Below are 17,331 nucleotides of genomic sequence, written 5' to 3' on the forward strand. Positions count from 1 at the left end.
GTTCCGCTGCTCAGGAGACGACTGCCAGGACCAGGGGCCAGCAGATAAGTAGTCGGATCCTTGTTAGGGGGCTCACCAGGTCGGGCGGGCAGCACCAGGGACACCCAGGCATCCAAAGATGGTAAAGAAGACGCCAACCGTCCATGCGCCGCCGTCGCCGTCACCCTCACGCAGCCGGGTGGTTCAGGCTGCTAAGCGTTGTGAGGGCTAAAAGCTAAGCCTCTGGGAGTGATACCCCCGGCTATCCGGGTTCCTTCAGGTCCTTTGGGTTCCGCAGATCTTAAACTCTCCCAGGAACCCTTTCTAGAGATTCTGTGGTCCGTTTGGAAGGCTTCCCAGCGCTTTTTCGCCAAGTTTGTATGGAGCGAAAAAGCCCGGTCGCCATTCCAAACCCGCACATGCGCAAAACAAACATCTCTATTCTTTGAATATAGCCTTTGAATGGACTCTGTCTGGTTCATATTTGTATTTCAGTTTACAATAATGTTACAATAATATAATCTGCTCACAAAATTTGAGGATAGTATTTTTTGCTTTATGTTGAACCTATTATCAAGATTTAGGAAAGATATGAATGATAAAGTGGGTGAAGCCAATAGAAAAGAAGTATATTTGATCTGATGTTATTTTAAATTCAAAGGTAGATTAAATTAATAGGTATAGCTAATATGTACATGATTTATGTATTTAATATTTTCCCAAATTTGACAACAGAAGAAGTAATGTGTAAGTAATCTGTGGTGACACAGGGGTTAGAATGCAGTATTGCAGGCTATTTCAGCTCATTGCCAGAAATTTGATTCTGACCAGCTGAAGGTTGACCCATCCTTCCATCCTTCTAAGGTCGGTAAAATGAAGACCCAGATTGTTGGAGGCAATATACTGACTCTGTAAACCACATAGAGAGTGCTGTAAAGCACTATGAAGCAGTGCTATTGCTATATATTGCCAATTAGCAATATTTTGGAAGGGCACGTTATGCATTCTTCTGGAAATGTATTATTAATTATGATCAAATGCATGCAACTGTATTTATTACTGAAGCTGTTGTTGTACTTTATCCTTCATTTCTCTTCCTTCCCTTCTCCTTGCACATGTAGATTAGTATTCAAGGATTGTACTTTTAATGAATCCAACTGATTCTGGCTGGGGTTATTTGTAGGGTTGCCAGATTTCCAAAGACCAATTCTTGTTCACAAGAGGCTATTGGGAGGAAAATCTCCTGGACATCCTGGACACCAACCAGCGAGCGTGACCAGACAGCCAAGGACTGCCCAGGGTCCAGGACCAGACAGTGCATAGACTCTTGCCTTGCTGATAAGCACACTGGCGGTCAGATGTCTGAGGAATGCTCGTCAGGCGCAGGTGCGCTGGGTTGCTGACCCACTGATTAGTACACTGGTGGTCAGTTGAAGGGGTGGGGGACTGGAGCAGCTGCCTGTAGGGCACAAGACCAAAATAACCATGTTAAAGTACATGGATAATCTGGAACCCTTCCAGAGCTGCCAGTCATAAAGTTTGATTATAAATATTGTCCTGGGCAGTGGACAAAGCAGATGGTTTCTATACTGTCCAAGTTCATCATGGATATCTGGCAACCCTATTTGGATTTAGCCTTGGCTGTATCCAAGCCAGTAATTACCATAATTCAATTTAAAAATGTTTTGAAATGTTTGGGCTCAGCCTTGGACAATATGACATAGAGAGAGAAATTATATCCTTCTGTAATCATATTTTAATATAAGGTGCAGTTTTTGTGCATATATTTGTCTTATTGCTTCAAGAGCCTTTTATGGCCAGTTTAAGTGATAATTAAATAAATATATTCAGAAGGATTCTTAATGTATGGGAGTTGCCTATAATGTATGTGACAGAAGTATGTGTATATGAGTGAAAATATCTCCAAATGCATATAATGATTAAAAATTGAAAGAAAAGCAGCATAGATTCATAGAACAGAAGATTTTTCCCTGAAAATCCATGCTGCATCAGCAAAGAAAGTAGAGTTCATTGTCAATTCTATACAGATACTTTAGATAGCCCAACTATTAGAATTTTAGGAATTTTTGAACAAACTTAGTGCCTCAATAATTCTCTAGAAATTAACCACTAAATGTAAAATCTGATTAATGGCCTTTTTTTTTTTTTGCTCAGTTTCAGGCCTCCAGTCTTTGAGGAAAGACAAAAACCTCAGCAGATTGTCAAAGAACTGTCACTTTATATTTGATTTCAAATATTATCAAAAGTAAGCACTTTAACTCAAGATATCCAACCAGTCCAGTTCCTTCCTTTGTCACAGGCTGGACTTTAATTTGACAGGGTTAAGACATGCTCATTAGTTTGGAAACAAGATATGTTCAGCCTTTTAAATGACAAGCAGGCACTTAAGATGAGCATAATGTCTCAGTAAGCAACATTTACATCCAAAGTATTGAAAATCAGGATACTGAGAAGTTTCCTGTTCCCTCAGTTGCACTTTGTTATTTTGCTAATTTAAATTTATTGTGTTTATCTCTCTTTACTACAGGAAGTATTTCCACAGTTGCTGAGACTCAAAGCACAAAAGAAATTCCTACCTGTATCAATGTTTGAAACAAGGACACCAATCTATCTTTATCCCCTTCAATATAATATTGGACTTTTGATTCTTCTGATGACAAAAAAGGTTTTTAGCTTTAAGCCTGTGCATGTGGATGTCATTTGGGTAATATTTAGAATGTACAGGTGCTCTATTTTAGTGGGGTAAAAGGAAAACACTACTTCCTCGTAATCCTTTTCCCATTTCCTTTTCTAATCAAGATTTAATTTTAGATGATCCATACTGATATAGGCCAAGAATGTGCATGGGGAATTTTGGGAGGGAATTTAGGTGAATGTAAACTTGCTGACTTTCAGTATAACTCCTAACATTTTTAGCACTGAGGGATTATAGATGACTTTGGCACTACAGGCTACATTCCTGAAATATAGAGAAAAATGTAATAGAGTTTTAAAAACATAACAGTTTATTATTTTCCCCCTTGTGTTTTCATCTGGTATTTTATGTACTCCCTAAAATAATTTGTCTGGAGTTCTTTTAGTTTTGTTAAAGGCAGGGCAAGACAAACAGAAAAAAATGTGTTTTTCACTGCCAAAAAACAAAATACTTTATAATAGTTGATTAACACTTTCATTCATGCCATTCTAGTTCAAGAACAACAAAAAACAACTATCCTTATTGATATAAATCTAGTCAGAGAGTTTGAATATCAGTTATAGCTTGTCTTTGTCATCATTAGGTACCTCTTTTACCCTCCAAATTAATAAAGACTTCCAGTTCCATCCCATCTATTCACTTTGGAAATAATTATTCATTAGTAGATTGGAACTAATTGGGAAGAATATTATTTCCTATAGTTTCCACATTGTTGCCTCTTCCCAAATGTATTGGCGGATTTTTAAAATGGTTTTTTAAAAACCCCAAAATTAGAGTCATTTGGTATATTGAGTGAATATTATAGATAAATTGGTTCAATCTATGAGCCAACAATCATCAACTTTCAAAAAGACTTGTTCCAGAGGAATAAATTGCAAGTCCTGCTATTCCTGAACTTTATACAGAAATGATGTTTGCGTGATTTCATTATAAACATGCCACAAAATGTAGATAATAGTATAATAGATGATGTAGACATAACAGAAATCTTTAAATCAAGTTGTACTATTTACATGAAATGTTTTCCCCATACTGGGGCTAATTTTACATCTTGTAGCTGGAATATATCAACATCCTTTGCCATATAATTAACTTTTCAGATAGATGCTAAATATATTTCCATATCTATTTAAAAACTATCTACCATTTTTATTTCATTGTTTTTATTGCATCATAAAATATAACAGTTCCAGCTACAAGTTCTACAGAGCAGACTCAAATACATTATTTTTCTAGACTGAGTCAGGGAAAATGTTCAACTGAGCAGATTTTAGTTCCTCCAAATTTGTAACCAATTGGAAATAATCCTCACTGGGGACCTGATGTACATGTTAGCTGTAAACTGAAAGTTGATTAATGCATTAAAGATATAATCCATATGTTGAGAATGACTTTTAATTGTAAGCCTGATGATTGAAAGACCTGGCCTATTTTTTTTTTTTATTCAATGGTTGGTTCCCCACTGCTGGATTTTTTTAAACTTTTTGCTTAATGAAAAGTTACACTCTAGTAAAGATATTATCTTATTACAAATATTGGATTCAATATGAGAAATATAATTCCCATGACACCAGCTCCTGGAGTGCGCATGCACTAATGCAGTGGTTCTCAACCTGTGGGTTGGGACCCCTTTGGGGGTCAAACGACCCTTTCACTGGGGTCACCTAAGATTATCGGAAAACACATATTTTTGAAAAAATATGGAAAACAAAATAATTTTATGGTTGGAGGTCACCACAACATGAGGAACTGTATTAAAGGGTCGCGGCATTAGGAAGGTTGAGACCCACTGCACTAATGGGACATGAACACTCTCTTGGAATAGCAACCTTCCAGTATGAATTGGATGCCCTTATCTGTTTCTAGCATAGAGCATAAAGTAACATCAAATAAAGTAAGGAGTATCAGGGATTATGTAATTCATTGAAAATGTAAGGTCTTGAAGCTCTGTTATTTAATTCTAAAGCATTGAATCCATAAAGTGTTGGTTGAGGTACATTACAGAGATGTAAAATACTAGTAAAATATCTACCTCACTTACCCAGGTAAGTAAGTTAGTCCAATGAAACTGTTTTCCAAAGCACTGGAATTTCTAAACATGTATTAATTTTTCAAAGTCATATTATTCCCATTATTAGATATTTAAAAACATATCCAGTGTTATGATAGTGTTCAGAAGGATCATAATTGAGGACTTTATAGTTAAGGTTATTAACTATAGTTATTAATTTCTAAATCAATTTAAATAATTAATCTGGTTTATATGTTAGTATCCAAACAATATAAAAAAATCAACAGCCAAGATATTTGAATACTTATGCTTAAACTTTAAAAAAAGTGTAATGAAACTTTCAACTTCAAAATGAATACTAAAATGTGACTGTATTAATAAGTATGATTATTAATATGGTAATTACTATTTATAATAAAATTAATGAAATTCCATGTATGCAGGGGAAAATGAAAAATGATCCACTGAGATACATTGTTTCAGATTTGTATAATATGACAGGTGTTCTTAAACTTAATTTAAACATCATTTAACTTAGATTACTTCAGACTTATGCCAGTTTTAAAGGTCAAACCGTTAATTCTAGCAAACATTGAGGGGCTATGAGGTCGGAAATACAGCACTAAGACCATCAGTCTAATAAGCTGCTGGCATCAGGCCTGTTATATGGATATTTATTGCAAATCCTGTAATCATTATTTAATGAGAAGCTGTTGCCTGGGCAACAGGCTTTGGTATGCCTCATCTTCCATCAATGGATGATATTTATAAATATCCTCTTTTACTGGAATTGAAACTGGCGAGATGCTGATGTGATTGTTTTGGCACAACTCTGTTACTAAGGCTGCACATGTATTCTTACTGTCAGTGAGATTGAGTCAGATAGAATTCAAATATCCTGAATTAAGCTGCTAGTGTACCACATAATGCACTAATGCACAGAATCCTTTCAGGAAGATGATTAAAAATAAAAAGCTGGTACCTGTGAAGAATTTGGTTAAATGAATGATTTGAAAAGCAGTTAAGCTCATAACTCAGTATTTCTAACAATGAATTTGGAAAACCATATTGGATATTCTTCATGTTATTTCATCAAGTAGAATTTCCGCTCCCATGCATCACAATATAGATGCCTCCCACCCAAACAAAACATTGGTGCAGGTTTGGAAAAACAACTGCCCACAAGGAAAGCTTCAGTATTATACTAGCACTATTTTCAGTTTTAAATTAAGAAATACACAAGCAATTTTTAAAGTCCAATTATTTAAATAATAGGGTTAATTACTTAAATGTTTCCCTTAAAAATAAAAATAAATCATTTAATTTCAATCTTCAATCTCATTATTTTCTGAAGTCCATTTTAATACTAAGGCCAAAATTGCTACACGTGAATATATGAAATATAGGGTAAGGATAATATTTGGCTTATTGTAATGCTAGAAAACTAGGGATGTAGATCATCAGAACAGAATCCATATTTTTTTCACGTAACAAGGACAGAATACTATCCATAGTCTCAAAACAGAAAAAGTACATAATTATAAACTAAGTCATATTGATAAACTTCTGGAATTCTTCTGTACCTTTTTCCTACCAGATGGGAATAATGTATATCCATTGGTGTACTGTCATGGTATGGGAAAATAATCAAAGGTCACTATACAATAATTCTCACAATTCTAATGGATAGAAGTCCAATATTACTGGTGTTATTTTTATAGGAAATAAATTTGATTTCTTTTCTTATAGCATTGAACTATTGCTAATTTTGAAATGACTTTTTGATGTAATTTTCCCCTCTTGGTTGCATACAATGTAGTGTAATGTATAATTGCTATTGTTTATTGATTTTACAGTCATATTTATTAAACAGATTATGTCTCTAAAGGATTGGATTGTCAGTTATTAATTTTTCTCATTAGAGTGTGAGCACAATTTTTTTTCAATGTAATATAATGTACACAAAATACTAACAAAATTACAATTGTGTCCTTGTTTATCATCATACAATAGAAATAATTTCCATCTGACAAAATCAAATACATTTGATTATCAAGGTCAATTTTCTCTATAAATTTAACTACTTGTATGATCCAATTGGATTCAGCTCTAGTGACGACATTGGCAAATGCTTGATAACTCAGCCTTTCATTTGTAGCTCTCCCAAGTACAGTCCTAAAATCATTCATCTTTCTATTCTTCTTTCCTTGACAATATAGTCTCCCTTCCCATCCATCCTCGATTTGCATCACATGATCCAAAATATGAAGATAGCCCAAATGTCTGTTGAACTAGTCCAATGACTATTGCCTCAAAGCAATAGTCTTTATTGGGTATAAATTGATTTAACAAAATAACAGAGTTGGAGGAACCTTGAAGGTCTTCTAGTCCAACCCTACTGGTTAAGCAGAAAACCCTATAAATGGTTGTTCAATCTCTTCTTAAAAATCTCTAGTGTTAGAGCATCCACTAATACCAATGCTCATATTAACTATCTGAAGAAACATAATGTGAAGATATCTAAGTTATTTATCCTTCTGTTTCTCACTGTTCAGATTTATAGCTATACATAACCAATAAAAGACCATTGCTTTTACCATTTTTCTTGAAGGTGAGGAAACAGAGAGAACATCTTTTCTCAGGATATTTATCACCAGTGGAAACCACAGAAGGCAACAGTAGACTGTAGAACAATGGCATAGGTCAGCGATGGTGAACCTTTTTTGGCTTACGTGCCATAAGGGGAGAGTGCAGGGGGATTGTGCACAGGCGTTCCCAACCCATAATGCAACACATGACCCCCCCCAGAGGGCATGTGCTCATGAGAGGCGTTTCCTCCCCCCCCCCATTTTTTGCACGCTTTTTTTGCCCTCCCCAAGCTCCATAGGCTTTATAGGAGCCTGGGGAGGGCGAAAACAGCACCCCCCTCGAGGCCCTACAGAACCTTCAGGGACCTTCAGGAGGCTTCCCTGAAGCTTCCAGGGGGCAAAAAATAACCCTACGAGCAAACCGGAAGTCACTTCTGGTTTGCTCATAGGGTTGGTTTAAGCCCTCCGGAAGCCTCAGGGACATTCAGGAGGATTCCTTGAAGCCTCTGGAGAACTAAAAAGGAGCCTATGAGCAAACTGGAAGTGACTTCTGGTTTGCTCGTAGGCTCGGTTTAAACCCTCCAGAGGCTTTAGGGACCTTCAGGAGGCTGCCCTGAAGCCTCTGGAGGGCTTAAACCAACCCTACAAGCAAACCAGACTTCCGGTTTGCTCGTAGGGTCCTTTTTAGTCCTCCGGAGGCTTCAGGGAAGCTCCTGAAGCCTCCAGAGGACCTGGGGGGGCGGGGGGGCTCTTTTCACCTTCCCCAGGCTCCTATAAAGCCTCTGGGGCCTGGGAGGACAAAAAATGGCTTTTAAAAAAGCTGAACTTGGCCAGCGCGCACATGCGCACTGGCGAGCTGACAGGGTAATGCCTCATGTCCCCTGACAAATGGCTCCGGGTGCCACCCGTGGCACACATGCCATAGGTTCACCATCCCAGGCATAGGTTTACGGAATCAAAACTGAGGTAAAATTGTTCCTCAATATATTTTTCAGTTCCAGCCCAATTAATCAGATCTACAAATCATGGAAAACATAATTTTCTCAGTTTATGTAAGCAGAGATTATCTAAATTAATAATCAGATATGTACCAAAATCATTTCACAGCTTTGATTCCAGAAGTATTTCCTAAAATGGAACACATTGAAAAGAAAATGAGAAAAGTAACAGGAAAAAACCTAGCAAATTAACATACCTGTATCTATAAATACTTTTTACATTCTATTCATACTTTCTTATAAACTTATATATTTCCCCTTTGGTTTATAAGCAAGTGTTGGATTCTGACCTCATGATTTTCATCAATTTTGTAATGAAATATTATTACAATTTAGAATTCAAATTTGGCAGTCATGTAGCTGTTCTTGATCATGAAAACTGTTGTCATTACTTGGTATTTTCATGTATCAGTCTTCCTTTGATATTCTCCTCATCTTTGGCTCATCATTGTTTTAGTCCCGTGATGGTGAAACTATAACACAGGTCCCTAAAGTGGCACGCAGAACCTTGTTACCTGGCAGGCGTGGCATCGCCCATTCCTCTTCTGGGTTTCTGGTGCACATGCATGCATGCTGGCCAGCTGATCATCATGTGTGCATGCGTATCAGTAACCAGACGACTAGCTGGTCGGTGTGCACAGGAAACCAGAAGTTCATTTTCCAGCATGCGCATTCTCCCTGGGCAGTTCCTCTTCTGGGTTGTAGCCCTGACAAGTGCACATGCCATCACTGTTTTAGTCTATTAACCTCTTTACTTCTTCAACATACAGTATTATTCATTCTTATTTTTGATCCCAAGAAACCAAACTATCTTCCATTTTAATTTTTTTCATTGTTAATAGCGGTTTTATCTAAGCACGATAGTGGACAGTAACTTTGTCTTCTTAGTATAAAATATTAACATTTTAATGAGTTTTTCTACTTTTTAAATCTTTTGGTTAAATAAGTGGTGTTGCCTATATATATAAAGCTGTTAGCAGTTTAGCCTTTTATATTGATTCCAGCTGTCAGTTCTTCCATTTTCAAGTCTGCTGAATAAGTTGAAGAGATAAGAGAACAATATATATTCTTGTCTCGTTCTCCTTCCTATTATAAAGCATTGTTTTTGCAGTTTCTTTTTTCTTTACAGAAACTGTAGTTTCTTTTAAAAATAATTTGATGTTCTATCTGGATTGATTTGTTCAAGTCAGTGTTAACTTTTGATGGAGTACATGGTTTTCTTGGCAACATTTTTCAGAAGTGGTTTGCACTTGTCTGATTTCTAGGGCTGAAAAACACTGACTGACCCAACATCATTCAGCTGAGCTGAAGCTCAAATTCTCAGTTTCCTGCTTTGTAGCCTAATGCTACAACTACATCAAACTGGTTCCCCCTAGCAGAGGGGTGTCAAATTTGCGCAGTCATGTCATCACATGATGTATCATGACTTTTTCCCCCTTCACTAAAATGAGGGTGGGAGTGGCCAGTGTATGACACATCCGGCCCGTGGGCCATGAGTTTGAACACCCCTGCTCTAGCACATGTATTATTTTTAACTGATTGCACATTCTTGCATGATCTACCAAAGGCCTTAGTGTACTCAATAAATCAAATACAAATCTTCCTAAATTATTTTAATCTCTCCATTAAATACCTTAAGGAAGTCACCTCATCTCATGTTCCTCTATCTTTTCTGTCACTGTTCTGTTGGTTTGGCTTTTTATTTTCCATGTATGCTCTAATATTTTTTGTAAGATTGTAAACATAAATTACCTTATACAGTGATTTAAATAACAACTTGGTAATTTTCATATGTTCTTTGTTTAGTGCAGATATAAGCACTTATTTTTTCCAACCTGTGGATCATGGTTTTATTTCATATTTGCTTACATATCGCTATTAAAATTTACCTGCTTTTTTCAATATTTTAACCATCTTATTTTTTATTTTATTTATTTCATCAAGCATGAATTAGATAACAGAAATATATCTGATTATGAATACATGAAATGGATACAAATACAAGGGAATATTAGGACAGGAACAGTGGGCACTCTGGTGCACTTATACACACCCCTTTAAACAATGCAGTGAATAAACAAAACAAATAGCTTTAATTGCCTTAATGACCTCAATTGCTCTTGACTAATCATTCCATTGTTGTAGATTTTCCTATAATTTCACCAATCTCCTCTAACTTTTCTGTTTGTTAACTTTCCTTATTTGTTGTAACTTTTCTTATGTTGCTTTTTCATTTTCCTTATTTTAGATATTGTTTTTGAAAAGCTCTTCAACATCTTTTCCTCTTTGAAAGTTAGAAAAGTGTTCTGTCCCCCCTTCTTCGCTCGTTAACAGACGACAGGCAGACAAACTTAAAAGGAACTCACTTTATCAGTCCTCGGTTCAAACTGGCTGCGAGCCCAAAAATAAACCTAAATAAAGTCTCTGCCTGAAGATAACAGAATGCAAAACAAATCTCTCTTACGGCAAAACAAGGTGTACAAAAAGAAAGCAAAGCACTTCTCCAAGTGTCTCTTCGAATCAAGGTTACAGAAAGCAAATCACTTCTCCAAATGTCTCTCACAAATAAACCATGACCTAGGATCAATGAACGTTGAACGTTGACTCCTGCCACCAGGGCCTGGCACCATCCATCCTTTTATCACCAGAAGACGCCACTAATGAGCCCCAGCTGCATTGTTAATCTTGCATCCTGAAAAGACTCACAGGAGACGTCTGCTGAGTCACAACACTATCCCCCACCGCAGGGTCCTTTCCCCGGCTTCCGATGGTCTGGATGCGGTCAGAATGACGTGTCCACAAGATGACCCACACCCATTTCCCGTGGTGCCTTTTTCATGAGTCCCAAACCTCTGCAGGAATAGCCCCCTTGAATCAGAACTCCTTAGGTATCCGGTGGCCACCATGTTTCCTTCCGCCCTTCACGGCATCGACACCCCGTCCAGGGTCCTTCACCCTCTGCAAGGCTGACCCACCAACCCCCCTACCATCGGAGGTTGATGGCCGCTCTACCAGCTTCAGCCGAGCCTTAACACCCTGTCCAGGGTCCTCCACCCTCTGCAAGGCCAACCCACCCCCCCTACCGTCGGAGGTTGACGGCCACTTTACCAGCTTCGGCCGAGCCTTAACACCCTGTCCAGGGTCCCCCACCCTCTGCAAGGCCGACCCACCAGCCCCCGTACTGTCGGAGGTTGACGGCAGCTCTACCAGCTTCGGCCGAGCCCTAACACTCTGTCCAGGGTCCTCCTCCCTCTCCATGGCCAACCCACCAGCCCCCGTACTGTCGGAGACTGGCAGCCGCTCCAACAGCTCCGGCCGAGCCCTAACACCCTGTCCAGGGTCCTCCACCTCCTCTAAGGCCAACCCACATGACCCCTCGTCATCAGAGTCCAGCGGCAGCTCCACCAACTCCTGTCGAGCCACCACACAATCCCCTCTCGCAGAGCCCTTCCCCCGGTTCCGACGATCGAGGTACGGCCCAGAAGGGTTGGTGATGGCCTTCACAGAACACGGGTCCAAGACACTGGTACCCTGCTGGGAACTGAGAAACAAAGTCCAGTGCTGCGGGGACCGGAGTCGACAAAAGCTGGAATCTTGGCGGAGTTCTCCTTGCAGACCTGGTCCATTGGCACTGGGCACATGACTCCACGCACCTCTGCACGTCATTTTTCATATGGGGCCACCAAAATTGATGGGAGGCCAAGTGCAACGTCCGAAAAAAACCCCAATGTCTTGATGCAGACACACAATGAACCTGCGAGAGCACCCGTTGACGGATGTGCCCTGCGGGAACATAGAGCCAGCCCTGACACTTCAAAAGATCCCCTTCCAAAGTCCATGGGGACGCCGGCCCCACTTCTGCCTTTCATCGCTCCACCCAGTCATCACCCCACTGCGCATCCCACATCAGAGACTGCTTGCTCATGGGATGACAAACGGCAGCGCAGGATGCAACGGGTAGAACAGTCCAAGGTGGAAGCAAATTTGCAGGGTCAGAGTTCTCTACTTTACTTGGCAGGGCATCCGCCCTGGAACTCCACACACCCCGAATGCACGCTACCTTGTGCGAATGGGGTATCACGGCCGCACAAACGTGCTGGTTGTCCGACATGATAGTGCGTTGCTGAGGGACAGCTGCAGCCCACGCAACCCTTCTGTTCTTCTTGGGGCAACTCCCTGCCAGGTGTCCAAGATCCCCACAGTAGAAGCACAATCCCTCAGCACGTCGTCTGTCCATCTCAGTATGTGACACTCTAGGCCTGACAGCACTCAACTCCATGGGCTCCTCCCAGTCCACTGCAGTCCCTTGCTGAACCGGCATGCTAGTGGTCTCCTGGAATGCACGGTGAGGCCTTCGCCTCTGCAGCTGGGCATCTATCCGGAGGCACATGTGGACCAACGCGTCGAACGTCGGTGGCCTGTCCACCCTCGCCAGTTCATCCTGCAAGGCCTCAGACAATCCATCCTGGAACATGTCCATTAGAGCTGGTTCATTCCATGTGGAATCCTGGCTACGCAGCCTGAATTCACTAACATAGTCCTGCAATGAACCATTCCCCTGCTGCAGTGACTTCCGACTTCTAGCTGATGTTTCCCCCTTGATAGGATCTTCAAACATCCATTTGAAGTACTGACAAAAGGCCTGGAAGTCATCCAACAGCTCGGCTGAGTTAACAAGGGCGTAGCCCAACGGGCAGCTGTGCCTGAGAGCAAACTGATAATGAATCCCACCTTCGTCCGGTCAGTGGGAAAGTCCTCCACTCTCAAACTCAGGAACAGCTGGCATTGTCCCAGAAACGCGGCAAACATGGCCAGACTCCCATCATATTTATCTGGCATGGCTACTGGGCGCTTCCTCCTTTGCTGGGAGGGTTTTGCAGCTCTCTGCAACTGTGTAATTTGATCTGCCAAAATCGCGATTTGTTGAGCCGCCTATTTTCAGCCATTAATTGTTCCATAATTAATGAAATGGAGGCTTGTCCGGCAGGAGTCAAACTGTTCTGTCCCCACTTCTTCGCTCGTTAACAGACGACAGGCAGACAAACTTAAAAGGAACTCACTTTATTCAGTCCTCGGTTCAAACTGGCTGCGAGCCCAAAAATAAACCTAAATAAAGTCTCTGCCTGAAGATAACAGAATGCAAAACAAATCTCTCTATGGCAAAACAAGGTGTACAAAAAGAAAGCAAAGCACTTCTCCAAGTGTCTTTTCGAATCAGGGTTACAGAAAGCAAATCACTTCTCCAAGTGTCTCTCACAAATAAACCACGACCTAGGATCAATGAACGTTGAACGCTGACTCCTGCCACCAGGGCGTGGCACCATCCGTCCTTTTATCACCAGAAGACGCCACTAACGAGCCCCAGCTGCATTGTTAATCTTGCATCCCATTTAAAGAAAACATATACAAAATGGCTTATAGATGGCACCTCCCCCCAACGAGGTTAGCCAAAATGTTTCCTGGGTTATCTCCACTGTGTTGGAAATGTGGAAGAAGGGATGGCACATTCTACCATATTTGGTGGTCTTGTACTGAGGCCACGAAATACTGGAGAAGGATTCAAAAATGGCTAAAAGAGGTTACCGGGGCAAGCATGGAATGGAAACCCGAGAATTTTTTACTAAGCATAAAACCAGAAAACATGAGTAAATCTATATGGCAATTGAGCCTACATATAATTGTGGCTGCAAGAATAACCTATGCACAATTTTGGAAATCTACTACCATACCGTCGGAAGATGCCATAATTAAAAAGATGTATGAATGTGCAGAAATGACAGGTTGGCTGAGGGACAAAGGAGAAACATAACATTATCTTAGCTGGAACCTATGGTATATGTGGGCGACAAGGAGAACAGCAGGGACTTAAAATGGGGAAAGTTAAATAGCAGTTGTTAACAATGGGAACTAAAAGTGAACATGGGTATTGTAATAGATCCCTGAACTTTGTAACGAGAAGATGCTGCTTAGAGGCTAAACAATGAGGAAGGAAAAAAAAGTTGGGCTGTGAATGACTGTCACCGCGGGGGGGGGGGGTGTTGTATGTTTAAACTGTATTTGTATTTGTATGTTTTATCCTTAAAAAATGTATAACCAATAAAGATTATTTTAAAAAAACAACAACTTAAATACATGTCCACAAATAGAAATCAGTAGTTAAATACTGAATGCAGTGTAGGAACCAGAAACTGAAGAAGTGTAGGCCACTCAGCATGGACACTTTCATGTGCAGATTTTAATTATGAATTATTGACATCAAATATGTAGAATTAATTTAGAAATTTAAATATAGTAAGTATTCAACAACACTTTGACTTAGAAGATTGAGAATAAGATTGAAGAAATCAATATAAGGAGTAGATTCCATACATTCAATCTATGCATAAGAAAGCTAGAAGAATATTGGAAGGGGAAAAAAAACTATGAAAACCAAAGCAGAAAACACCACCCATGTGGTGCAATGCCAGAAGCAGTTATCATTTTTGGAGTGGTTGCATTGAGACTTCAAAAAAGGTGGCTATGTCCAATCATCCATGTGGCTCAGGAATATAGTTGTTTGCTCTTCTTCTTTAAAAGCAAGCTCTGGTCTACCACAGACCTTTATAGAATTCCTGTTAGGAACGCAGAGCATGCATCTTTGTTCCTGAGCCACATGGAATAATCCCGGAGCAGTTGCCATTTTCAGAGTGCCCACATTTCAATTTGGTCATCACTAAAATGACAGCCACTTCTCGATTTGTGCCATATAGCCTAAGAACAAACTAGCATATTATGCTTCCTGACAAAAAAAAGTCCTCAGTGGTCCACAGATTTCACATTAAGGAAGCAAAGCAAGCTGCTCCATTCCTGAATCAAATGGCATGATCTCAGCACCAGCCACCATTTTTAGAGTGCCTACAATTCAATGTGGTTGCCTCAAAAATAGCACCTGTTCCAGAATCATGTCATATGGTCAAGGAAAGGATGCCCTGCCCTTCTTTCCTAACCTGAGCTCCAGAGATCTTCAAAAGGTAAGTGAGGAGGAAGGTGTAAGGTCTGATGGGATGCGAAGCAGGCCTAAGGCTGCAGGAATCCAGTGGAAATGAGATGGGGAGGAGGCTGCTGCAGCGTCCATGTGGTCAATCATAAGGGCAAATGACTTCAGTGGTACTGCAGTTGTCATAATTTTGGAATTGGGTCATGAGTAGAGTTTTGGAGGTCTGATATCACTGTCAGTAGGAAGTAGGTTGTAAGTTGAGGAACACCTGTACTATATCCATAATGCTAAAGATACCATCATACTTACCGAATATCTACCAAATATTATTTTGTACTGTAGAATGCTTTATAATGTATTATTCAACAAAGCTTTGTTGAATTAATGTTCTTAAGAACCGTTGCTTGCCAGAGTACTAATTGAGGTGCAGAAAACTGGCTTTCTTTTCTTAATTGCGAAGGGTTTAAGTGAATTTTTGACAACAGCTTTAGTTCTGAGTCATAAATCATGGAAAGCAGGACAGTTATCTCAGTTCACCTTTCTTTGAATGTACACAGAATTATTTCTGTCACTACTTGTAAGTCTCCAAGCATTCAAGGCTTACAATGGCACCATTTGATGTAATAGCTGGTGCAAGGTGTTTTTCCCCCGTAAGTTATTTCCTCGCACAAACCCCTTTAGTTAATTAGGTACTGTCACTGAATTTCAAAAAATAATAAGATGAAATAATGACTGAAGTGTAAAATATAGCAAGATTAAAAAGTGGAGAAAATGTTGCTTGAACATATATTAAGAAATTGACATGTGTTTTCTTCTAAAGCAAATCAAAATATGTTCATATAACAGCCATGGGCTGCTGTTTTTTTCATTCTCATAATTGGCATTTTTTTCCCTTTTTTCCCCTCTGCTGACAAATGGTTGCTCATATACATAGAAGTGAAAGAATTGGGGAGAAATACACATCCCTAATATTAAATATACATATCTAAGTTAAAAATCTAAAAATTATTACGTACATATGGACTGCTATCAGAGATTTCAGAACAGAGTATAGAAGCACACCACGTAACGGTATTTATAAAATAGAAATAGCATGAATAGTTTGCATGTATGAGTTATTGAAGAAATGGATACCATATCCCTATCCAACTTTTTAATATATCAATTCCATGAACCACATTTCTGGAGGGAGCTATATGGCATTCTGTATTCTGGAATACTGCTTTCTCCTTCTAGCATTTTATAGAAATTATGTATCAGCTTCTTTCTTTCTCTGTGTTGCTTTTACAGTACTGATATTTTACAGTACTGATATTTATCTTAATTTTTAAGACAGAATAAAAAACCTTCCCCAAAATTTGTATATATACTTTCTGTGTGTTTGTGCTGGTATGTTCACCCATCTCAAATAAAAAAGTCTGATTACTAACAATACCTTTAAAAAGATAGAAGCAATATAAGAATATTATAAATAACATACATAGAAGTCAAGAAAACCAACTAACAACAATTAGCAAAACTATGATATTGACTTTACCACAAGGCCCCAAACTGTAAAACAAAACCAGGTTTCAAAATCTTACAAAAATCCAGCAGGATCAAAGTGTGTCTGATTTCCAGTGTCGTGATGGGTCGGACATGATTTCACAACTAACAACAACAAATGTTGTTGATCTAGGAAGTTGCACTCTTCTTCTTGGCAGTTGCTTTCCTGGAAAAAGGGAGAGAGAAGGAGAGAAGGGGAACCTTCAGAAGGAAGAGGCCAATGTTGCTACTGTGGCCTCATTAATGCAAAAGAAGGTAGACAAATAAGGGGAAGAGCAAGTGATGAACTCAAATTTATTTGTTCCAATTCGTTTTCTTTTGACATGGGGTGATGGCAGGAAATGCAAAATCAGGTATTTTTTCTTTCAAGTAGATGTTATTAATTGGTAATATAATGTATATTATATTTATATAAATCCTACCTTTATTATTTTTATACATAATTCAGACTGATGAACATACCTAATACTCTTTCCTGCTGTTATTTTGTCTACCACAACAACCAACTTGAAATGTGA

General features: G+C 39.3%; 1 protein-coding gene across 1 annotated transcript in view; it reads left to right on the plus strand.

Moving 5' to 3' along the window:
• SORCS1 (sortilin related VPS10 domain containing receptor 1) overlaps positions 1-2,592 on the plus strand; it is a 611,780-nt gene extending 609,188 nt beyond the window's left edge. The window contains exon 28 of the mRNA XM_032225618.1: positions 2,528-2,592. Coding sequence (XP_032081509.1) covers positions 2,528-2,592 — 65 coding nt within the window. The remainder of the gene's footprint in view (positions 1-2,527) is intronic.
• Positions 2,593-17,331: the final 14,739 nt, after the last annotated feature.

This window comes from Thamnophis elegans, chromosome 10, assembly GCF_009769535.1.
Source record: "Thamnophis elegans isolate rThaEle1 chromosome 10, rThaEle1.pri, whole genome shotgun sequence".
Classification (NCBI taxonomy): domain Eukaryota; kingdom Metazoa; phylum Chordata; class Lepidosauria; order Squamata; family Colubridae; genus Thamnophis; species Thamnophis elegans.